The sequence below is a fragment of the Chiloscyllium plagiosum genome, unplaced genomic scaffold, assembly GCF_037043375.1.
Source record: "Chiloscyllium plagiosum isolate Xiang-an unplaced genomic scaffold, Cpla_swu_hap1 HiC_scaffold_16, whole genome shotgun sequence".
NCBI lineage: Eukaryota > Metazoa > Chordata > Chondrichthyes > Orectolobiformes > Hemiscylliidae > Chiloscyllium > Chiloscyllium plagiosum.
The window spans coordinates 32,887,665-32,912,668 of NW_028270154.1; the positions used below are offsets into that span (position 1 = coordinate 32,887,665).

The window sequence follows — 25,004 nt, forward strand, 5'->3', positions numbered from 1 at the left end:
GGCTATGGACAGAGTGCAACAAATGTTTACCAGACTAATTCCTGGGATGGTAGTACTGACTTATGAAGACAGGAGAAAGTGAGGACAGCAGATGCTGGAGATCAAAGTCGAAGAGTGTGGTGCTGGAAAAGCACAGCCGGTCAGGCAGCATCTGAGGAGCAGGAAAGTCGACGTTACGGGCATAAGCCCTTCATCAAGAAGGAAGGACAGTTTAAATGCAGATGAATGTTCCCAATGATCATGAGCCCAGAACCAAGGGTCACAATTTAAGGTAAAGGATAGGACTGAGATGAGGAGAACCTTTTTCACCGAGACAGTGATGACCTTATGGAGTTCTCTGCCACAGAAAGCAGTTAAGGCCAAAACAGAATTTTTCAAGAAGGAGTTAGATATAGTTCTTTGAGCTAAAGGAATCAAGGGGTATGGGGAGAAAGCAGGAATAGGGTACTGAGTTGGATGATTAGCCATGATCATATTGGATAGCAGAATATGTTTGAAGGGCCAAATGGCCTACTCTAGCTTCTTTCTTCAACATTTCCAAGCCTTTCTATGAACTTGTGCCAGAATCAGTGGATGCTGAGGCCCCCCTTAATGTTAGGAGCATTTTGCTCCATTCTTTAATGCTTTTCAGAAGATGTCTGGTGAGTTCCTCATTCGGCAGGTGTTGGCAGTTACAGAGCATCATTGCTTACCAAATACCTCATTGACAACCTGACTAATCATATCCATCTTAACGATCTCAGTGAACATATTAGACATCAAGAAAACTTGACATGGAGTCCAGAGTGATCACCTGACAGATTCAGCTCACGTCGATTTTGCCTGTCCTCGGATGCTGCCTGAATTGCTGTGCTCTTCCAGCACCACTGATCCAGATTCGGCTCACCACCTACTCTGAATGACCACCATGTTGGACACCAAGCACTAACCTTTCAGGGTGTACTCCTTCGGCATTGGCCACATGCCAACCTCTAAGAACCCTCATGGTACACCTCCAATCCACTTACAGGATGCTTGTGCACTTCAATGCTGCACCAAAGGTTGTACTGGCGATGATCACTACAATGTTGCAGCAAGGACACTGTGCACTCAGGGACATGAACCCAGCTCAGGGATTGGACCAGGATGCATTTCTGGACTGTTTGCTCACAATAATATCACTCACTCGCTTTGCCCCTACCTGGATGCTCACAGCATCTCTGCCGTGCATTTGTGCTTTGTTTCCTCAGCTGAAAATTCAAGGTTCGTATTACTTTTGATTTGCTTTGTCATTTAGCACAATCTCTGTTTCGAGGTAATGGGCTACATCTTATGTTTGCATGGCTCAGTCCCTGTTGCATTGGCCTTTGGAGGGCTTTTTGCTACAAGATCTAATGAGGTTTCTTGCCACATCTTACCAAACATCCTGCCATACTTCTACGGCATCCCATTCATCCAGTACTATTGCTACCTTACCAAACGCAGTTCCTGGAATACTGATCACAATTCTGCTTCCCAATATTCCTCCCCTTACAAATGCAGCTTCCACTTCACAACTGTTATCTACCTTTGCTCTCAGCCTGCAGCCCCCAATCCCAATGAACAGGCTCTGAAGCATCGCCATGACCCAAACACTCTTTCTCTTTAGTTTATCTGCATTGACCTGACAGACTAATAGTGGTCGAACTCCTTGAGCGAACTAACCAGACATCCCTGGGTGAGAAGCGCCCAGACCACTGACTGATGCCTGTACATCTCCGCAGTGCTATAGTCTTACTCTCCCCAGACTGGCATCTGTGAAACCACAGGACTTACCATGAACCACTGCCCAGACAACAGAGCATGGAGCCCTGACCCAAAACACCCCAACTGGTTACCTGACTGTCGCCAATCCCTTGGACTTGTAAAGGAGACTGCCGTTGACCTACGATACCAGAACGTCCTGACTGACAAGTGCCTCCACGCACATCAGTAAGGTCTACTCCCCTGAGACTTTGAGAGATGGCTTGCTTGCTTGCTGCAGATGCAGTGTATTTACTGTGTCAGCAGCTGGCACAAAATGTGAGATTGACCTAGCATACAAAAAGATATCTGCCCTTCTTAACCAAACACTATTGGCCAGCAAGACAGGGTACCTGGTTACATGACTGTGCTAATTGGCACAGCATGCCAACGCAACTAGAAAGCTGATTAGCATGCGGGTAGGTTGTAAGTGAGCAAAAGCTATGAGAGCAAGCAAGCAGCTCGAAGATATAGCCTGATCGAATCCAATCTTTGTTTGCAACATCTCTTTGCAGCAGCCTTTAGTGCTAGTTGCCAGTGCGCCCTGCAATGCAGATCTGTGTTTTCTAAACAGCAGTGAGCTGGCATTACTAGCTACCCACTCTGATTTCCATGTCAAGAATTCTTGATGTCTAGTTTGTTCAGTGCACTTAGTAAAATGAACATAACTGAGGCAAGCTGAGGCATTAATAAGCTGTTTAACAAACAATAATCCACTTAATTGGCAACTCATTACTGCCGAGTGAGAAACTCGCCACGCCTCTCTGCAGATACATGAAAGATGGAGCCAGTTGCTCCTGACGTCAGGTTGGACCTTGCCAGACGATGCCACAAATCTCGGCATTGCCCACATCATGCAAGTCTCTATTAGGAGTGCCCATGGAGTCAGAAGTTTAGACTCTGTGACTCTGACTTTCAGCTTGCCAAGACTTTCTTTTCCTTAATTTATTGTGTTAGTGGTAGTGATTATATTCCTCTGAACCTGTTAAATTCAAATTTGTAAAAAAAACTTTGATGTCGAGTTGTTTTGTTTGGTAAGCTCATACACCATCAGCTTTGAAATTCTATATATCCCACTGTGCTACATACCGCTTTGCGATGCCTCTATCAGCTCTTTTAAATTATCTCTAGTTGGGACTGACAACTCTAATTTTATATCAATTGATCCTGTGGACTCATGATCAGAGAAATATTTCTAAATTCATTTCAAGCAGAGACAGAAGGCTTTCAACCAGCATACTGGAAAGAATAGAGCTGTGTTCTAACTCACTATGATACTCAAGTCACTCATGGTAACAATCAATATGATCAAGATTCTGTGTTATTTCCACCTTTGTTTGTGCAGAGAATTAGCTCAGAATTCAATAAAAAGTGGTTTAATGCATTTTGGACATACGAGTCTTTCGAGCTGAATCTTCGACAAAAAGCGATGAGATATCTTCATCAACTCCTGCATCGTTCTTTGCAATGCAAGTGTATGCCCCTGTATCTTCATAACGCACACTGTTAATGTGAATTTCACCTCCATTTGCTATAGAAACACGGAACACAAACAAGAATGCACAAAACAAAGTAATTATTAATTGATACTCATTGATCAGAGACTTAGACATAACGACAACTTCCATTTAATATTGTCAAGGCATCTCACAGAAGCAATGATCAAACAAAATTTCATACCGAGTCACATAAGGAAATATTAAAATACTAAGACGGGGGATGAAAAGCTCAATCAAATAAGTAGATTTTAAGCTATTTCTTAAAAGGAGGAGAGAAGTAGAAAGTTGGAGAGGTTTAGGTAGAAAATACCAGAATTTAGCATTCATATAAAAAAATGTTGCTGATGCCATCATCCTGAGTGGTGGAGCGTTGAAAGCTGGGGATGCAAAACATTCAAACTGGATTAATGCAAAGACCTTGGAAGTTTATAGGTTTGGAGAAAATTCCACAGATCGGGAGGGATGAGGGTCGGACAGAAGTTAAGGAATTAGAATTTTAAATTGTCTTTAAAAGTGGCAGTCTCACATTGAGATCACAATTTAAATATCAAAAAAAATTGGAATTATTTTAGGCATTCTATCTTTTCTCACCTCCATCCTTTGTTTGGTGTGCTGCCTTTATTGAATGCTAGGCCTAGGGGAGTTGCTGATGCCAATGTTACAAGCTGACTGCAATACATAGCCGAAACTGAAACACGCTGGGTTAATGATCATGTCAATCAATATTAATTCAGCTCCTTACATTGTCAGAAGTCAGTAATCCATTAAAACAGTTCAGTCAATTATTATTACCCATTATTCATTCGTAACTACTGCCATTTTAGAGAGACATTTTTGCTTTCATTTTGCTGGTCTGATTCTCACTGCAATATTTTCTACAATGTGAAGAATGGGTGGGTGCCTTGGTTATAGTTTGCTATTAAACTAGCCACTGGGAGGTACACTATCTGAAATTTGAACTGTCTTCTTCCTATTTCCTCTTCTCACAAGAACATGGAATCCAATTATTGACCTTAGGGAACTTCTATGACCAAGCTGTTGATGCATTGAATGATAAAATACAGCTGCATTGTACCATTAAACACACTGCAATGCAATGCTTTTCTCCAGAATATAGTTTATAGTACCCTGGATAACACAACTGCCTTTCAGATGAGTTTCCCAAACAAACCTTTAAAGCTGTTGCATCACAGAACTTTATTCTGTTATCATAATTAATTACAACAAAGTTAAAAATCACACAGCACCAGGTTATAGTCCAACAGGTTTAATTGGAAGCACACTAGCTTTCGGAGCTAGTGTGTTTCCAATTAAACCTGTTGGACTATAACTTGGTGTTGTGTGATTTTTAACTTTGTACACCCCAGTCCAACACCAGCATCTCCAAATCATAATTACAACAAAGTTGTCTTAATCTAGTGCCTGCATTTTTAATGCTCCTATGTTTCACAAACTGTTTCCAAGAAATATATTACAAAAGAGAGAGGTGAATCAGAGGAACAAAGAATTTCCCCTAACATAGACCAGTCACAATTCAGATGTTCTGGTTGACCTGTTTGTACACAGTCTCACTATTAGAGCAAAAAACTCATCCGTTGCAGACAAATGTACAAGGCAGATTCAACTTATATCTGCTGATGCATCTAGACACTGAACAACCCATTTTGATGCCTTGCTACAAAATTGCAAGGATTTTACCAGGCCTTCAGAAGTAGGGATGGTGGTGTGGGGGTCTGGTGAAATCACAGGGAGTCTGTTTGGCAGGAGCAGACATGGAAAGGTTGCCCGCTTGGTGGATGCAGGAAGCCAGTTCATGTAATTGCAGTGTTAGAAGCATTTTGCCAATAGTATGGTGACTCCCTGCTATTTGGGGAAGCCACCAGCCAAATGTCTCATTGCTGCAGTCTTGAAGAATGCTTTAGTGGAACAAATAAGAGAATCTTAGCCAGAGAAAATAGCACCCCTGGTCCCTGTGATCTTCCCTCCAAGGTTTCCATCTGATCTTGGCACTAAGTTTTACATTTTATTTCCATATCTGTAATGCATCCTGGGTTTCCTGTGACGCTGCAGAGGAAATCAGAAACAATCATGGGTAATTTAAAGACTTGAATAAAACTAGTACTGAACAGCTCTTAATCCACTAAAGAAGCTAAGGGCGTACTGTAGCCTATTACAAGTCCAGAAATGTAGAAAAGAAGTTGCATGTGCCCTGTTGAGCAGTCTCTGAACATTACGAAAGGTTTGTCATATGGCCATATGTCATTCTAATGTGACAAAGTGCAGTGTAAAAAGAAATATTATTACTATATTTGAAAACAAAGGATGCTAATGAGATTAGATACTACCTAATAGCACCAGTTGGTTAGGTAATGTTGAAGTAATATCTAGACCATTCTTCAGCCAGGTAATTTTGGGAAATGGAATTCCATCAGCATGACATTTTAAACTGGTAGTCACACCAGGTTCTTGTGCCTGGCTTTCAGGATATACTCTGATAACTGGAGGAACTACAAATACAAAAAAAAGAAAATTTTTCATTGAATATCAGAGATAAGAATAACAATAACAATAACTCTCCTCATCCTATAACGATAATACCTGTCCAACATTTCTCACAGAAGAACGTGTGTGAGAGACCTTATAGGTAGTGACTACAACATCATTTAAATTAGAAGCAATTTGGAAACTTTCAGTTTGTTTCGCATGGTCACAAAGCAAATTATTGCAGGTGATAGAAATTTAAAATAAGAAACACAAATTTTTAAATTACTCAATTCAGGGAGTTCCGAGGTGGAATACAGCTGAATTGTACTGTATTGTACCTATGGGCTGTAGAATAGATGGGTGGACCTATGAATTAGAAAATGTACCTGCACTAGACTACCCACCCACAATATGGATGAGTGCCCACCCTGTGGTCCAGTTCAGATATTTAATTGGCTAACTAATGCCTAATTAAGTAACTCATCCCTCTGCCACTGCAATGTAATGAGTGACAATAGAGGGTGCACTCAATGTGTATCACAGCAAGTCTAAACCACAGACATCTGGTCAGTGCAATGAGAGGCCAAGGGGTCCTCCTCTCTATCACTCCCTGTCCCCATTTTGCTCCCCCACCAACTCCATGCCAGTTTGCAGTCTCCACTGTTTTGCCTTCCCTAAATCCATCCTTCTTTGCTGGGGCCTGCCATTGACGAGTTGTTGAACTTTCCTGGGTTTGGATGAGTCTCCTCGGCCTCTTGCAATACCAGCAATGTCCACTAGGGTAGGTGTGAGACAGGGCTGCTGGTATCGGATTGGCTGGAGGCAAAGGGAACACCTGCTTCTTATTAATTAAAGAGTCATCAGCTGAAAAATTAAAGTGGGACAATTTGATCAACTGGATGTGAGCTCACCCCTGAATTTTGTTCTGGGATGTGGGAAGCTTACTTTCCGCTTATAATTTATCCCATGGCCTTACGTTTTGTGTTTAATGACTCTCTGTCAGTTCTGTCAATACGAAGCAGTGGACTGTGAGACTGGTACCTCCATTTGGTGTGGAGTGTAGGGATTGTAACATGGTCGGTCAGGTGGGTCTCATAGAATATGAGTTCCTTGATTGGGGCTGTTAATCTGGTCCAGTCAGGGACCCCTGGCTGATGAATAAAAACACTAGTCTCAGACATCCTAACACTCAGAGTTGGCTCTGAATGAGCTGGATCAGAGGCAGGGGTCTCCATGTGTAAATAAAGGGTGACTTGGAGATGGGCTATCGGCATCTATGGAGTTATATCAAGGTTTTTTTCTTAGAGCCCCCCTCCATATTTCACTCAGCAGCAGCTTAAGGCTCACACATCAGGCTAGGTTTTGGGTTCAGGCCTCTTCCATGATGATTAAATCAGATGACATGAGTTGAGGTCCTCCTTAGGTATTTATTGCCAAGCTAAGGGCCTCAGGTGGGCCACATGCAGGATGCCTACACAATACCTCCCATGACACTTGTAAAATCATGGCAGAGGCAAATGACACGTTATGTTAATTTATGGGTTTATCTCAGTATTTAGCCATCTGCAAGGGCCTGTAGCAAGTGGATCAAAACTCTTAATTACTTTCCATAAATGTCATCCGACTTTCTGAGCATTTCTAATACTTCTTGCTCTTGCTTGACATACGATACAGGGAGTTTCACAAAATAAGAAGTTGGGGATAACTATTCAAAGGAATCTAAACGCAACTCTTCCTTATCTATGCTGCAAGTTTTAGAACATAGAACAATACAGTGCAGAACAGGCCTTTTGGCCCTCGATGTAGTGCTGACCTGTGAACTATTCTCAGCTCTTCCCCTAACAACATCCCAAAACCATCCATGTGCTTATCTAAGGATTGTTTAAATCTCCCTATTGTGGCTGAGTTGACTACATTAGAAGGTAGGGCATTCCATGCCCTTTTCACTCTCTGCGTAAAGAACCTGTCTCTGACATTGGTCTTAAATCTATCACCCCTCAATTTGTAGTTATGCCCTCTCGTACACGCTGACATCATCATCCTAGGAAAAAGTCTTTCACTGTCTACCCTATCTAATCCTCCGATCATCTTGTATGTCTCTATCAAATCCCCCCTTAGCCTTCTTCTTTCCAATGAGAACAGACCCAATTCTCTCAGCCTTTCCTCGTAAGACCTTCCCTCCAGACCAGGCAACATCCTGGTAAATCTCCTCTGCACCTTTTCCAATGCCTCCACATCCTTCCTATAATGGGGCGACCAGAACTGTACACAATATTCCAAGTGTGGCTGCACCAGCGTTTTGTATAGTTGCAGCATGATATTGCGACTCCAGAACTCAATCCCTCTACCAATGAAACCTAACACACCATATGACTTCTTAACAGCACTATCCAACTGGGTGGGAACTTTCAGGGATCTATGCACATAGACTCCAAGATCCCTCTGCACATCCACAGTACCAAGAATCTACCAATTGACCCAGTACTCTGCCTTCCTGTTATTCTTCCCAAAGTGCATCACCTCACATTTAGCTGCATTGAACTCAATTTACCACATCTCAGCTCAATTTTGTAGTTTATCCAAGTCCCCCTACAACCAGTAACATTTTTCCAAACTGTCCACTATTCCACCGACTTTAGTGTCATCTGCAAATTTACTAATCCATCCATCTATGCCTGCATCTAAGTCATTTATAAAAATGGCAAACAGCAGTGGTCCCAAAACAGATCCTTGTGGCACACTACTAGTAACTGAACTCCAGACTGAATATGTTCCATCAACCAACACTCGCTGCCTTCTTTCAGAAAGCCAGTTTCTAATCCAAACAGCTAAATCACCCTCAATTCCATGCCTCTGTATTTTCTCCATCGGCCTACCATGTGGAATCTTATCAAAGGCTTTACTGACCTTAAAGATTAGGGACATATCAGGTAAGCGTCTCTTTTTTACCTTGTGACTAGGGGACTAGCAGGGATGGCAGTGCAGGGAGAGCAATGTTCCTCCTGCATGATGTTTGAGGTCAGGGATGCCATTAGTGTCCCATCCAAGTACATCTGCAGGAAATGCACCCAACTCTCACTCCTCCAAGACAGTGTTAGGGAACTAGAGCGGGAGCTGGATGAACTTCGGATCATTCGGGAGGCAGAGGCTGTGATAGATAGGAGTTACAGGGAAGTAGTTACTCCTAGGCAAGAAAAAACCTGGGTGACTGTTCGAAAGGGGCAAAAACAGTCAGTGGAGGCATCCCCTGTGGTCATTCCCCTGAAAAACATGTATACCGTTTGGATACCATTGAGGGGGACGACTTACCAGGGACAAGCAGTGGGGCCCAGGTCTCTGGCGCAGAGCCTGTCCCTGTTGCACAGAAGGGAAGGAGGGAAAGGAGGAGAGCATTAGTCATTGGGGACTTGATAGAGGCTCAGATAGAAGGTTTGTTGGGAACGAACGAGACTCGCAGTTGGTGTGTTGCCTCCCAGGTGCCAGGGTCCGTGATGTCTCGGATTATATCTTTGGGGTCCTGAAGGGAGACGGTGACCAGCCTCAAGTTGTTGTCTATGTAGCTACCAACGATATAGATAGAAAGAGGGGGATAGGGATGTAAGGCAGGATTTCAGGAAGCTAGGGTGGAAGCTGAGAGCTAGAACAAACAGAGTTGTTATCTCTGGTTTGTTACCCGTGCCACGTGAAAGCGGGGCAAGGAATAGGGAGAGATATCAGCTGAACACGTGGCTGCAAGGATGGTGCAGGAGGGAGGGTTTCAGGTTTTTGGATAATTGGGGCTCACTCTGGGGAAGGTGGGGCCTCTACAAACAGGACGGTCTTCACTTGAACCAGAGGAACACTAATATCCTGGGTGGGAAATTTGCTGGTGCTATTCAGGTGGGTTTAAACTAGCTCAGCAAGGGGATGGGAACCAGAGGTGTAGTTGCAGTGCACAGGAGGATAAGAGTGGGAAGGACAGGGACAGGATTTCAGGGTCACAGGAATGTGCTGGCAGACAGCAAACTGGTTTGAAGTGTGTCTACTTCAATGCCAGAAGTATCCGAAATAAGGTAGGTGAGCTTGCAGCATGGATAGGTACCTGGGACTTCGATGTTGTGGCCATTTCGGAGACATGGATAGAGCAGGGTGAGGAATGGATGTTGCAGGTTCCAGGGTTTAGATCTTTCATTAAAAGCAGGAAAGGCAGTAAAAGAGGTGGAGGCATGGCCTTGTTAATCAAAGATAGTATAACGGTGGCTGAGAGAAGTTTTGATGAGGACTCGTCTACTGACGTAGTGTGGGCTGAGGTTAGAAACAGGAGAGGAGAGGTCACACTGCTTGGAGTTTTTTATAGGCCTCCACAGAGTTCCAGGGAGGTGGAAGAATAGATTAGCAAAGTTATTCTGAGTAGGAGTGAAAGGAACAGAGTGATCATTATGGGGGACTTTAACTTCCCCAACATTGACTCGAAATGTAATAGCTCTAATACATCAGATGGATCAATTTTTGTCCAATGTGTGCAGGAGGGTTTCCTGACACAGTATGTCGAAGGGCCGACAAGAGAGGAGGCCACACTGGATCTGGTGCTTGGTAATGAACCAGGCCAGGTGTTTGATTTAGTTGTAGGTGAGCACTTTGGAGAGAGTGACCATAATTCAGTTACATTTAGTTTAGCGATGGAAAGGGATAGGTACATGCCACAGGTCAAGAGTTATCGATGGGGCAAGGGCAATTATAATGCAATTAGGCAAGAATTAGGATGCATAGAATGGGGTGGTAAAATGCAAGGGATGTGGACAATCGAAATGTGGAGCTGGTTTAACGAACAGATATTGTGTGTCCTTGATAGGTATGTCCCTGTCAGGCATGGAGGAAGTGATAAGGTAAGGGAACCGTGGTTTACTACAGAAATTACATCTCTTGTTAAGAAGAAGAAGGAGGCTTATGTGTTAATGAGGCAAGATGGTTCAGATGAGGCGATGGAGAGTTACAGATCATCTAGGAAGGATTTAAAGAGAGAGTTAAGAAGAGCAAAGAGAGGACACGAGCAGTCTTTAGCAAATAGAATAAAGGAGAACCCTAAAGCTTTCTATAGGTATGTGAGGAATAAAAGGATGATTAAGGTAGGAATAGGCCCAGTCAAAGACAGAAGTGGGAAGTTGAGTGTGGACTCTGTAGAGATTGGAAAGGTGCTAAATGAACATTTCTCAGGAAAAGGAGAATATTGCAGAGGAGAAGAATGAGGTACGAAATATTAGACTAGAAAGGATCGAGGTTAGTTACGCACAGGTGTTATCAATTCTAGAAGGAGTGAAAGTAGACAAGTCCCCTGGGCCGGATGGGATTTATCCAAGGATTCTCTGGGAAGTGAGGGAGGAGATAGCACAGCCTTTGGCTTTGATATTTGAGTCATCATTGTCTCAGGTTTGGTACCTGAGGACTGGAGGATTGCAAATGGTGTGCCCTTGATCAAGAAGGGCAGCAGAGATGACCCAGGTAATTATAGACCAGTGAGCCTTACTTCTGTTGTAGGAAAGGTTTTGGAAAGGATTATAAGAGATAAGATTTATAATCATCTGGCAAGCAACAATTTGATTTTAGACAGTCAATATGGTTTTGTCAAGGGCAGGTCATGTCTCACAAACCTCATTGAGTTTTTTGAGAAGGTGACCAAGCACGTAGATGAGGGTAGAGCCTTTGATAAGGTTTGAATAAACAAAGTTTATTCACTTTGTTTCCATATTTCTGTAACAGTCAATAAAGTATAAAGAATGTTATGACCAAAGCTGGAGCAGTGCACTGTCACTCTAGTCCCACTACTCCATGAGGCACAACATAAAATAAATATATTTTTCCCAGTTACCAAGGTGACCAATTAAATGCCTTAAACAATATCATATTTTAGACAATAAGATCAATCAATCATGACCTTCAGGAGGATGATCACGATGGGATCAGGTGGCCTGCAAATAAAAGGACATCAGCTATCACAATAAAAACCTCTGGGCTTCCCACGCGGCATGTGCTGCCCTGAAATTCACTAAAATGCCAGTGAACATGGCAGGAGGCCCTTAGCTGGTTATTAAATTGCTGAACAATAAGCAGAAAGGAGGCATCATAAAAGTCCCCTACTGGATTTCACATGCCCTCTCCAACTTCAAACCTGCTTTCAGAAAAGAATAGCATCTAGCCCGAAATACATCACCAAGCCACGAAAGGAAATATTAGTTCTGACAGTTTTGTGGAATGTCGTAAAGGAGGAAGTTGTGACAGAGGGGTGTAGGGAGATTTTCCAGTCATTGGGGCCTAGGGACCTAAAGGCTCAACCACAAATGGTTTGGAGTCCTGTGCTTTAGATTACAGAAAACTTGTGACAGGTCTTGATGCAAAGTCACAGATTTAAAATTCTGTCTCTCTCCCCACAGATGCTGCTTAACTTTCTGACTTGCTGAATGTTTCCACCATATCTGCTTTTATTTCAAATTTCGTACATCTGCAGTATTTTACTTTTATATTAGAACATAGTGGTAATTTTCATGTTATAATATCTTATGTAGCAATTTAAGAAGAATGCCCATGAACAGATCTCTCAAAAGAAAACTGGTGCCAGTTTAGTTGAGATTGGGTTTTGAGAAAGGTCCAATGCTGTACCATTAAAGTCATCAGGCATTCTTATGACACTCCTATGCAAAGTTATTGTGTACAGATTTAAGCCACAAACTGACAGTATTCTGTTGTGATTTTGATGGTGAAACAAATGTGAAATCTTTAGTTGTCATTGTCAAGTATTGCTGGCTTAAATCTGAAAGATAAGAAGGGTGTTGGCTTTATTACTTATCTCAGGTCATTCATGCCTGTTAGCTCGAAATGAATTAATGGGATGGATTTTGCTGGAGCTGGCCACCTTGCACTGTGCCCTGTTAGGTTTTTTTTTATTTTCTGAAACTTCAACTGAAAACATGTTTATGCTGAAAGTGTAAGTTGATAAAACAGTAAAAAAGGTGCAATAAAGGGATCTCAGAGGAAGGTGCATTAATCAAATCAGGTACAGAAAGAAAAATAAAGAAATGGAAAGAATAATTGTCTACAGATAGCTTGAAAAGACACAAAGCCACTAGTGAGAAAGAAAGTTTAAAAAAAATACAATTTGACATTTTTAAGATATCAAACAACAACTTATCACCACATAATGAGGCATCCAGTTTTGTTTGATTAAATATTTTGTCAGAGAGCTTGATTGCCACTGAATTAACAGTTCACACGTTGTTAAAACAGTTATCAATCTGTGGCGAGCTTAATTACTGCGGCAAGTTAGTGGAAAATAATTAAAATAATGGGTAAAAAAAATACAATATTTGTTTTGCAAAGCAAAGGAGTGGTATATCAAACTGTAAGCTCTAGCATTCTCCAAATCATGGTCTATCTCTTAATCTTCTGAATTAGCAAACCAATGTTCACATTAATAATGTTGTGCATTATTAACATGCTTTCTTTCAGCAATATCTAGCTATATCTAATCAATTCTCTTGCTAATAACAACACATTTGTTCAATGCAAGGCAATGGGAAGCATAAATACCCAAAGTGTCAAGTTGCTATAGCAGCTAATCCAGCATTTATAAAGTTTAATTTGTGATTGAAAAACAATCAGATGACATATTATGTGGCATTTGAAGACTCGCTATAACTGTCAGGTATGACATTTACTAACCATTCACCTGCAGGATGTGGGTCTGGAGAAGCTCATCATAACCAAACGCATGACAGGTATAATTCCCCATGTGGATTGTTGTAACTTTAGTAATGTAAAGAGAGCCATCATCCCCAAAATCCTGCAAAAGCAACAGAAAAATATGTAGTATTATAATGAAGAGCAGACAGTCCAAGTGAGAAGTAAGCACAAAAATGCAACAAAAAACAAAAGAAGTGTGGATTCTGTAAATTGAGGCAAAAACAGAAGTTGCTGGAAAAGCTCAGCAGTTCTGAGGATGCTGCCAGACCTTCTGGACTTTTCCAGCAACTTCTGTTTTTGTGACAAATATGCTGTTCAGAAAGATAGATCATTGCTGATCAATAGAAATAAAATTCCATAAAGTCTTAGAAACTTTGAGAATTGTTTCTCTGGTTGCATTAATATAAAGGAAATATATTAAGAGAATAAGAAGACTCTTACAAATATCTTGGCCAGATTGTTCTTTTTAAAAAAGTAAAGCAAGAACGGGACTTGGAGAAAAAGAGAGAATAACGTATGCAGAAGAGGGAAGAAACAATTTGGCCAATCTGAGGTTCAGGAGCCAAATACTCTTGCAATTTGAATCTTATTCAAGCAATACAGTGCAAAATGTGTACAATCTGTCACCACAAATCATAGCTCTGAATGAAAATGGACAATTACTCATTTGTAGATGATGCCTGGCTTAAAACCCAATGCATTACAGCTTTCCCTTTTTTACTGGGTATTCATGTTGAGGCAATTTAGATTGCATGGTTCCATGATCATTTTAAATACTAGGGTAGTTTGGAAGGAATAATTCTACCATTTTTGATGGTAATCCACTATGCAAACCAAGGAGTTTAGAACGGTTTCAAAAATAGTACTCGAGCACTGTGCCACAGTACCTGCTTACAGAAATGAGCATAGAACAACTGGCACTTAATTACATGCCTCTGATCATACTGCTGAACATGTAGGAACATTACAAAATAAATGAGATAAAATCCTAAATTCCTTGCATAGCTACAGGGCAAATAACTTAATATTCTTCAAAGTCCTGTGGTTATTTTAAAATAATTGCTTGCTTTGATGCATAGTGACAGAAGAGAACATATTAAATAAAACATTGTGCCAATTAAGAGAAGAATGATTGCTCTAGAGAATGGAATAATAGACAAAAAATGCAACTTTGTCAGGGATGTGTACAGGTAGTAGAGAATTTGGCCATCGGATTTACAGTTCACTTGAGCATCTTATCTTTTGTGGACACCATGAAACAGATTATGTTATGTCACTCGGCCATTATATATCACTCTTGAATTAAGTCTATTGGAAGTTGAACTGTGGAGAGGTATGTAAAGGATGGCTAACTTTATACTATCTATCTGTTTTACAAAATCACCAAAGTTTAAATGAACATATTAGGCAAAAATGGCAGAAGAATTATACCACGTTAGTTCAACAGACCACGTACATTGATATCTTCTAGATCCAAGAAATTTAAAATGATTCCATTGTGTTTCCAGATGATTGGTGGTCTTAAGATGCCCTGAATAGCACATGATAATACAGCACTCAGTCCCACTGTTACTGTGGTTACACTGATCTTCTTATCTTCAGGGAGAGTCAGCTGAATAACCTCTGGAAATAAATAACATTGAAAGCTCAATAAATCAAACATTTTTAATGACCTCAAATGATCTTTCTTTGAACAGCCATCAAAAGATCTACATTTAAAACAAACTTATATGGTAGAACCTTCCAGCCTGGATGCAGAAAGCGAATTTAATTTACAGGTTGGTGGCAGACCAGACCTCTACCACCTTCTTGCCTTCTTCTGAATTTAGTTCTGGGTGGGAGAACCCAACTTTTCTGTCTTGTTGCCAATTGAGGTCATTTAATCACGACTTAAGGCCTTCGTTCTGCCAGGATTGCAATTATGTCAGCACTGGTTGGGTTGAGAAAGAATTGGCCTACCCAACTGGTTTACCAGTGTGTAGGCAGGCTGTAAATTTAGGAAAGAGTGTGTTTCGATCTGCCATAATTTGTGAATGATCAAGGGGCTGGATGTAGGGCAGAGGACTGACCACTGAAAACTACCGACCTGCCCTTGCTACTGAGGGCCCTCCTCTATCTCCCCATGATGCAGCTCCAGGCAACATTAAACGTTTCTGTGGACAACCCTAAGGAGTCAGGTGGTGTTGCCTCGACAGCAGCTGCAGCCTCCATGGTTGTGCTGAGTTCTGGAGCTACTAGACTCTGATTGATCAGCAGCTCATGGCAGATAAGCCTAATTCTGGCAGAAAGCCTGTGACAGCCAATCAGCCACCAGGTTGCCAGAAGATCCAGTAGACATTCACACCTTGGTAGGTGTTTGTCTCCTGGAAACTGCCCTGCTTCTGGACTAAGAGTGTAAAATATTGGCATAGGAACTTCTTAAGCATTTGATAAACCAGGCCAAAATTAATTTTCCAGGAATTGAGAAATGTTATTTTGAGAAGCACCTGCTTAAACAGACAAATAAATATTAAGGAAAGACTTCTGCTTGGTCCTTATTGCACTTCTTGATGGATGGTAGAAACTCAGTGAGTATCAGTGTACTTCTTCACTGGAAAACATTACCAGGAAACAGCTTGGTTCATTCACAAGATAGTGCTGCTCTCATAGAAACAATCCATGCTGTGATTAATTCCTTCAGAAGAATTAGTAATGATGAATAGAACTGAAGCTTATAGAGATGTGTGTAACCTGAGAAGATTATGTGTGTCTCAAGTAATGACTGGGGCTGTTGATAATGTGAATCACCACTTGTGGGTCAGTTTTGAAAAGTAAGATGCCCTAATTTTCTGTATTTAAGCTTAATTAGCCATAGGATTGTATGAGTATATGAAACTTTACCCAATGAATTTAATTAGCTGAACTACAGCCTTGCATATGTTCGTGGAATTGGTTGATTTGAAGACTCAAATGGCTTTTACTAATTTAGTTTTTAAAAATTGATTTTTAGCTTTAGGCTAACATTCTTTTTCAATGCATGTACTGTTAGCCTCTTTTATAAGAATTTCTGCAGATGGAGCATCTTTGTTCTGTTACTGGTGCTTTTGCATTTTCTTGATTACTACTGTGATCACATTTGTAAAATGCATCCCTGTTTTCCTTTAATCACCAGTAGGGCTTTCTTCTTATATATATATTAGCTAAATGAAATGATTGAAGATGTCAGCAATGGTTAGATCAATAGTCATTTTGATCAATAGTAGCACTATAACTGAGATAGTACTCTCTGAAAGAGTGAACAAATTATAAAATACTGTCTATGATGTTGTTTGCACAGTCTCTCTCAGTCACTCTTCTCAGCTTAATCCAAATGCATGTTGTGTCAATCAATAAAAATACTCTGGCACAATACATGCAGTATGTCTAACATAACACATCAAATGGATTTCTATATTGACAGGACAATTCTGTGTAGAAAACATAATAAAGATAGCAAGAGGACAACACCCTGACTGGTCAACTTGCAAAAATTATTTTCAGTAAGATTATTGGGCAAGGGTTTAATCTTAGTGAGATGCATCGCATCATAATATGCTCAAACAATACTATGGTGCCATCATATTCTAATGCCCTTAGATAACATCACACCCTAATACCTTTCGATAACACCAGAATGCCATCGTACCATCATACTCTTAGATCTTTCTCCTTAGTCACCAGGAGTTTGAGGTATTTTCTGATAATAGTATTAGAGGGTAAAAGCTCATATAAAGTAGAAACAGCAGGACCATAGTGAAGTACATTGAGAAGATACTGTAGTTCATTTACTGTGGATTTTAAAAACAGACAGCTCAGCTGGGAAGGAGTCAATCAATGTGTATCTGAGGACTGTGGAAAGAGTCTCATGAAACCCAGCAAAACATAGGATGATGCCATTTTATGGGTTGCTGAAGAAAAAGAAGAGCATGGGAAGATTTAGGGGTTGTTGTTGTTATGATCTCAGCTGATGGTACGACTGGAGCCAGGACTCTGCATTAAACCTGGCTTGATGGATTTAAAATTTTTTAGTTAATACAGTGGTCACTCACTGAAACATAGTCAAATGAGGCTGCATAATTTCTTTAATAATGGAACATAAGTTTCATACACAGAAGATGAAAATGAAACAAGAGCTATCTAGACAGTTTCGAAAAATCTTAAAAAACACAGCAAAAAAGTTTTTGAACCTATTTCCCAATACCATCAATTTTTGAGAACATTCAAGTCCTGAGAAATTAACCCTCTAAATCAAATGTTTAAGATCCACTTAACTGATTTTCCAGTGATGAAACTAATGCTATCAGGGCAACACAACTTCAATTTATTGTGAGGAGGTACAGCAAATAAAACTTGGAGAGGGGAAGGAAAACAACTAAAATTTATACAGATAGCAAGGCAATTTGATAACAGTAAGAATGAAGGGATAAGGCATAAGGAAACAGCCAGGAAGACTTGGGCACAGGAATATCTGGACATAGATTTGTTGAAGTAATCTGAAAAAGATAGACAAGCTGAAGGTGCTAAATGATGACAAAAGATAGAAAAAAGCCCAAGAGAAGTTCATCATGGAAGCAATCATTCCAGAGAGCACCTGAGAGTGAGTAAGCCTCAAAGTAGCCATGAGAACATTCTGGGCTCTAGATTAGATTAGATTACTCACAGTGTGAAAACAGGCCCTTCGGCCCAACAAGTCCACACCAACCCGTCGAAGCGCAACCCACCCATTCCCCTACATTTACCCCTTTACCTAACACTACGGGCAATTTAGCATGGCCAATTCACCTGACCTGCACATCTTTGGACTGTGGGAGGAAACCGGAGCACCCGGAGGAAACTCCACACAGTCAGTCGCCTGAGTCGGGAATTGAACCCGGGTCTCTGACGCTGTGAGGCAGCAGTGCTAACCACTGTGCCACCGTACCGCCCATGTCTAGAAACAGTCATGGTAGGAAACAGAAAAACACAATGTGGAGCTTGCTGCCATGTTGCTCCTTTAAATTTCCTGCTGTCTTAAATGCACCAATGTCCAAACCAATAAAATTAGAAACTGTTGGAAAAACTCTGGCAGTATCTCTAAGAGAGAAAGACACAGTCCATTTTGAGTCCAATGACTGTTCTCCACAACTGAAGAGAGGGTTTTTTGCTGTTGTAAAGTGTGTGTGGGGGGGTGGGGAGTAAGTGGAACAGAAGGGAAGGTCAGTGAAAGGCTATGAGAGATTTGATGTCTAAACAATCATCGGATAAAAGACAAAGGAAATGGTAATAGTGGAAGTGAAGGCAGAGCATAGATTCAACGTAAGTTCTATGTGCAAAATAACATGATTTCTCCATCTGGCACAGCAGCACATTTTGTGGATTTTCTGCTCTAAAGTTTTCAATCTGAGTCTGTGAGACTGAGCATAGTGAGGTTAGTTATCTTTTTCTTTGTGTTCAGCTGTGAAAATTTGCAGCTTACTTTCATCAGATTTAACATGGGCTTCTGCCCCCTTATCAACCAAGATGCATGGACAAACTTCATAAGAGGTCTCATGATCCTCTCCAGTGCTTTGTAAATGAAGTAGGCAATGTCCCAACCTTTTTAAATAGTTACCATCTTGACCTTGCCATCTCACCTGGCTTCTCAACGTGCATCATATTGATCACAGATTGAACTGGCAATGATCTCTTCCCTGTCCTCTCTTCATTCACACCTTCATTCCCTGTGGAAGTCCCATTTCCTTGCATGTTTGCTTTTATTTTTAACTAAGATTAGAAAATGGGCAGTGAATTAAAGACAGCTTTTCCAAGAAAGCACATGAATTAAGTTAAATGACTCAATTAGCTGACTGAGGAGTTAGTTAGGGGAACAAATGGTCAGAACCATTGTTTGGCTGCATTCAGAAGAATAAAATAAATCACCTCATCAAAAGGGAAGTTTTAGTTTGTCGAAGATTCCAGGCTTTGAGAGTTTAGTTTGTAGAAGTACTCAGGCTATGGGAATTGGTGGAAATCTTGAGGTTATCAGAACTAAAGAGAAAGCAAGAGTCATCAGAGTTAGAAAGAAGCTTCTCGGCCATCAGAACTTGAAAAAAAAAGTTATTTCAGCAATCTAAGGAGAATGGCTAGAAAGAGTCAGTTGAATAAGTTAGGCATAATATTTCATTGGGACTATAAAATATATTGCTGGGAAGAGGGTTGAATTTTTATTCTTAGCTGTTTATGCTAAGATATTTCTAAGTTGTTTTAAATATATAGCTTTTTTTTCCTTTCTCATTTGTGTAATAAACTTATGCTCTTTTGTTTGTACATAATTGGCAGCCTTGTATGAAGATATTTATTGGCTATTTCCCATTATAACTTCATCTGCACAAATAAAACTGATGATCTATGATGCTAGATTTAAATTTGGGACCTGCCTTGTCCAGTATTATCATTGGGTGAGATCAGAACAATTGATTTGATACTTTTTTACTTTTTTGATTCTATGAAGAGAATCGGATGGGAGGGCTTACTTATTTGAGATTTTGAAATGTTTTTCTATCGAATTTGTACAATTGTGGGTAGTGTTTAAGGTACACCTCATTATCAACACTTTTAAAATCTTACTCTCTTTGCAACACTGTTAAGGGCCAATTTTTAACTTCTCTAATCCCAGCCAGTATTTGCAAGCACATTGCAAGAAACCACAGGCACATATCAACCATCCATTTATGGTCAGAGGGGCAGGGTCACGAGCTGCGGGCTGTCTACAAATGACATACTTTTCTCAAAGCATAGGTGTATGTCACTGGCCTCGTAATTTAATGTGCTCTGCCTTGAATAAGGTGATAAGTCATAAATGATGTTCCTCCCCAAATAATGTGGTAAGTATTTTCAACTTGACCCCTTACCGAGCAGCCTGGAGAAGCAAACTGCTGTGGAAATCACTAAATTTATGTCCATTGAAATGAACAGTACAAGTGGCTTGCTCTGCCAGGCCACCATCCAGATGGTGACGCTTACTCTTAATGTCCTCTCTGTCATATCACATGATATTTTGCCTTTCAAAATATGGGGGACTTGGATAAATGTGCCATGTCAGATGTTCTAGCTGGAAAGGATCAGTATGATGTGACTGAATTTACTGAGAATCTACATCTTTCTTGGTCTTGTACAACAATAACAACAGCTTACATTTATCTTACACCTTTCAGTTCATCCCAAGATACACAGGAGAAGACTTATCAGGTAATGATAAAGTGATACTGGGGCAGTTGTCCAAAAGCAAGGGAGAAGAGATACACTTTAAGGAACAACTAAAAGCAGGAGAGGTATCAAGACTGAGAGATTCAGGGAGCCACTTCCAGAGCCGAAGGCATAGACAGTTGTAAACACAGTCATAAACTGGGACAGGCAATGAACATAACCTTGAGAATTTTAAAGTAGAGCTGTCTCTCTGGGTGGGATCCAATATTGGAGAGCATTGCAATGCTACAGGAATGCTAAATACACGGAGTTACACACTTTTCATTGATTAATCCTAACTTAATTTACTTTGAAAAATTGATCAATAGATGAGCAAACTAACCATTTTCTGCCAGAAAACAAATAAGGACATATAGTAAAAAAAACCACTAAATTACTTTGTGTCAGTAAGAATAAACAATTTACAACTAAATATTTTTGTAACTGCAAGCTTCAAATTATACCTGACATTTGTACTTCAGTGCATCTTCTGCTGTTAATATCCGTGATGTTTGCATGCATGCAACTCTTTCCTCCGAAACAACTATTTGCAAATCGGAGTGTGGCAATAGCCAAAAAAAAAGCAAATCAGTAGAAATTGATCAAGTGCATTTTATTCAATGGAATGTTTATTCAACATGGTGAAATTATTACTTTTAATACAAAAAAATACCAAACTCCTGTACTCTGCATGGTCATCATTTTCACCCTTGCTTTTAATTTGGTGTCGATAGGAGCCCTGCCTGCTGAATTACATTTTCAGCAGCTTACAACTTAACTGCATTCATGCATTTATGGTGCACTAGCACCCTGTCTTGCAGGTTACCTTTCTTGTACAGCTTGGGCAAGTAAATGAATATGTCAGCTTTCAGTTCTGCCTTGGAATGCTTTTGAAGGAGCAGTTAACTAAATTATCCAAGCACTACAACATGTTACTGAGAGCAGTGACAACAATAATCACATCTGTTGTTAGAATTTCAGATATGCTTTTTATTGAGATAAAGTCACTGAGCAAAAAGGTATTTATTTTAAAAAGCAAAACAGGCCACAACAATCAACACATATCTGTCAATGTTTATTTGCATAAACTCTTTTGGCATGATTTTACATTTGAAAATCACTATTTACTTTCAATTAACATCAATGATGGCACAAAAAAAACGATAGCAATACAAGCTGTTTTTCCCGTGGAGATGGTTTTAATTGACTTGTAGTGTATTTAGGTGAAATTGCATTTATATTCCCCACAATTGAAATAGTAGTGACACAGTGGTTTGTTGGGTAGCAGGATCACTTGAGACCTGATGGTGTGCTTGTCCCTGAGCATTTTGTTTTGTTCGTTCATGGGATGTGGGCACTGCTAGCCAGGCCAATCCTAATAGCCAGTGGGCAGTTAAAAGTCAACCATGTTGCTGTGGTCTGGTGCCGCATGTAGGCCAGGCCAGCTAGGGATGGTTAGAGACAAAAAAACAGCTGCAGATGCTGGAATCCATCTAGACAGGCAGGAGGCTGGAAGAACACAGCAAACCAGGCAGCATCAAGAGGTGGAGAAGTCGACGTTTTGCGAACAACCCTTCTTCTGGACACAAGTCCTGAAGAAGGGTTGTGCCTGAAACATCAACTTCTCCACCTCCTGATGCTGCCTGGCTTGCTGTGTTCTTCCAGCCTCCTGCCTGTTTAGACCAGTTAAGGATGGCAAGATATTAATGAAACAGGCGGGCTTTTCTTGATAATCGGTAATTGTTTCATGGTCATCATTAGAGTCATAGAGATGTACAGCATGGAAACAGACCCTTCAGTCCAACCAGTCCATGCCGACCAGATATCCCAACCCAATCTAGTCCCACCTGCCAGCACCCGGCCCATATCCCTCCAAACCCTTCCTATTCATATACCCATGCAAATGCCTTTTAAATGTTGCAATTGTACCAGCCTCCACCACTCATTCCACACACTCACTACCCTCGGTGTGAAAACGTTGCCCCTTAAGTCTCTTTTATATCTTTCCCCTCTCACCCTAAACCTATGCCCTCTAGTTCTGGATTCCCCGGCCCCAGAGAATTTGTCTATTTATCCTATCCATGCCCCTCATGATTTTGTAAACCTCTATAAAGGTAACCCCTCAAACTCCAATGCTCCAGGGAAAACAGCCCCAGCCTGTTCAGCCTGTCCCTATAGCTCAAACTCTCCATACCTGGCAACTTCCTTGTAAATCTTTTCTGAACCCTTTCATGTTTCACAACATCTTTCCAATAGGAAGGAGACCATACAAGTTTTTTTAACCTTGAATGCAAAAAATCCCCATCTGCCATGGTGGGATTTAAACCCAAGTACACAGAACATTACATTGATCTCTGGATTATTTGTCTAGTGACCAAGTTGTCCTAGGTCCAGAAAAAGGTCCCATGTTTCGGGTTGGAGCCAACAGAATGAAACTAGTAACTTTCCAGTGGCAGAGGCAGGAAAGCTAGAACCTTGAAGGCCAATGGTTACTTACAGGATGTAGAATCCTTCAGGAAGATGACTTACATTTCCATGAAGCACTCAGAAAGATGGCATTAGGAAACAACCTCATATCTCAGCCTCTGCTTGAGTGGTGCTAGCATCACAGATTTATTTCACCCCCAATTATATGGGTAGCACTAAGTAAACCAGGTATGGTTGACTGAGGTGGTAGACCCAATAATGAAATTTTCTAAATGACCGTGGTTTAAGATGAATCTTAAAAATATATATATGTGGTAGGACTGTCACTATTTTCTTTACAAGACCATATAATCCTTGGGAAGAAAGTTTGTTGAGATGTGGTATTGGAAACAAATGGTATTTGTAGTTTGCGTGGAGTGCTTCTTTATGCTTTGTCATTGTTGCATACTTATTTCTGTCAATTCTCAGTTTTTAATGTGATATGGTCAGTCAATCTTTCATCCCTCTTTGAAGTGGTCATTCCTGTTTTATAATCAAGTGGTTTGAGAAGTCTTAATGTTGAAGTTGCATTAGCTCCACCCAATCTGATAATACATTATAGTCTGAGCAGAAAAGAGGCAGTCTGGTACGAGGTCCTAACAGGGACTGATGAGGCATCTCTGGTTCCTGATAGGTGTGCTTGTGACTAATTAACAAATGTTAATTGTATCTATTGCTACCACACATAAACTACAGCAGGTCTGGCAGCAAATGTGAGGAGAGAAATAAGAGTTAATGCTTCAAGTCTGATGTGACCCTTTTTCAAAGAGTCACACAAACTCAAAATATTAATTCTGTCTCATTCGCCCCCGATGCTGCCTAGACCTGCTGGGTTTCTCCAGCATTGTCTGTCTTTCAGATTTCCAGCATCTGTATGATCTTGCTTTTATTTCTGCAATAAATCACACCTTGTTATCTAAGACAAGTGCTTCCTCTTGTTATGACTGTCTTGTAGTTTATCCTCTTCCCCCAGATAGTTAGATAGGTTTAGCATAGAAAGGAAGATTAGCGACAGTGAACTTTGTAACCACAAACAACCAGAGCTTAGTATTCAGAGCCAAATGTGACAATTCCCATTTGAGATCCTTAATGAAGGACGTTATATTAGCATATTTCCCATTCTGATTCATGCAAAGTTATGCAGCAGGAGTTTGTATTCTTTTTGTTGATTGTATCACTGATTGGTAATCAAAGTGGAGAAAGGGAGGCACTCACAAGCAACTGAAGAAAAACACTCAAGATTGCAAGACATGGAATAATAAGCAAAGGTACTGCCTGCTTTGTGCTGACCCTTGGTTTGAGACTCGAGCTTTTCTCTGTACATTAGAGAGATGGCTATCTTTGTCTTCCAGTAGTTTGTGATCTCTCATGGCTTTCCCTTTATACATGAGTGATTGTATTCAGAGTACTATAGATGTAACTCTTTTATAAACACTATTTTGTAATTTTACTCTCTCTGGATACATCTCGCAATAGTACAGACTTGTCTTGTCTCCACAGTCTCTTGCGTATATCACTGGGTGATGAAAAGAAAGAGAAAGAGCCAGGAGACAGTGCAGGTGTCCCCTGCGGTCATCTCCCTCCAAAACAGGAATACCGTTTTGGATACTGTTGGGGAAGTTGGCTCACCAGGGGAAGGCAGCAGTAGCCATGTTCATGGCTCTGCTGTAGAGTAGGGCGGGAAAAAAAGCAGAAGGGCTATAGTCATAATAGATTCAATCGTAAGGGGAGTAGGTAGGTGGTTCTGTGGTTGTAAATGAGACTCCCGAATGGTATGTTGCCTCCCAGGTGCACAGGTCAGGGATGTCTCAGATCGGCTGCAGAACATTCTCAAGAGGGAGGGTGAATAGCCAACTGTCC

The 25,004-nt window shown here is 40.7% G+C and overlaps 1 protein-coding gene across 1 annotated transcript in view; it reads right to left on the minus strand.

Annotated features, from left to right (window-relative positions):
- Nucleotides 1–25,004, minus strand: part of LOC122556579 (follistatin-related protein 5-like) — a 560,263-nt gene that overhangs the window by 40,542 nt on the left and 494,717 nt on the right. The window contains exons 7-10 of the mRNA XM_043703425.2: nt 14,914–15,080; nt 13,437–13,557; nt 5,606–5,767; nt 3,158–3,292 (exon numbers count right to left, since the gene is read on the minus strand). Of these exons, the coding sequence (XP_043559360.2) occupies nt 3,158–3,292; nt 5,606–5,767; nt 13,437–13,557; nt 14,914–15,080 (585 nt within the window). The remainder of the gene's footprint in view (nt 1–3,157; nt 3,293–5,605; nt 5,768–13,436; nt 13,558–14,913; nt 15,081–25,004) is intronic.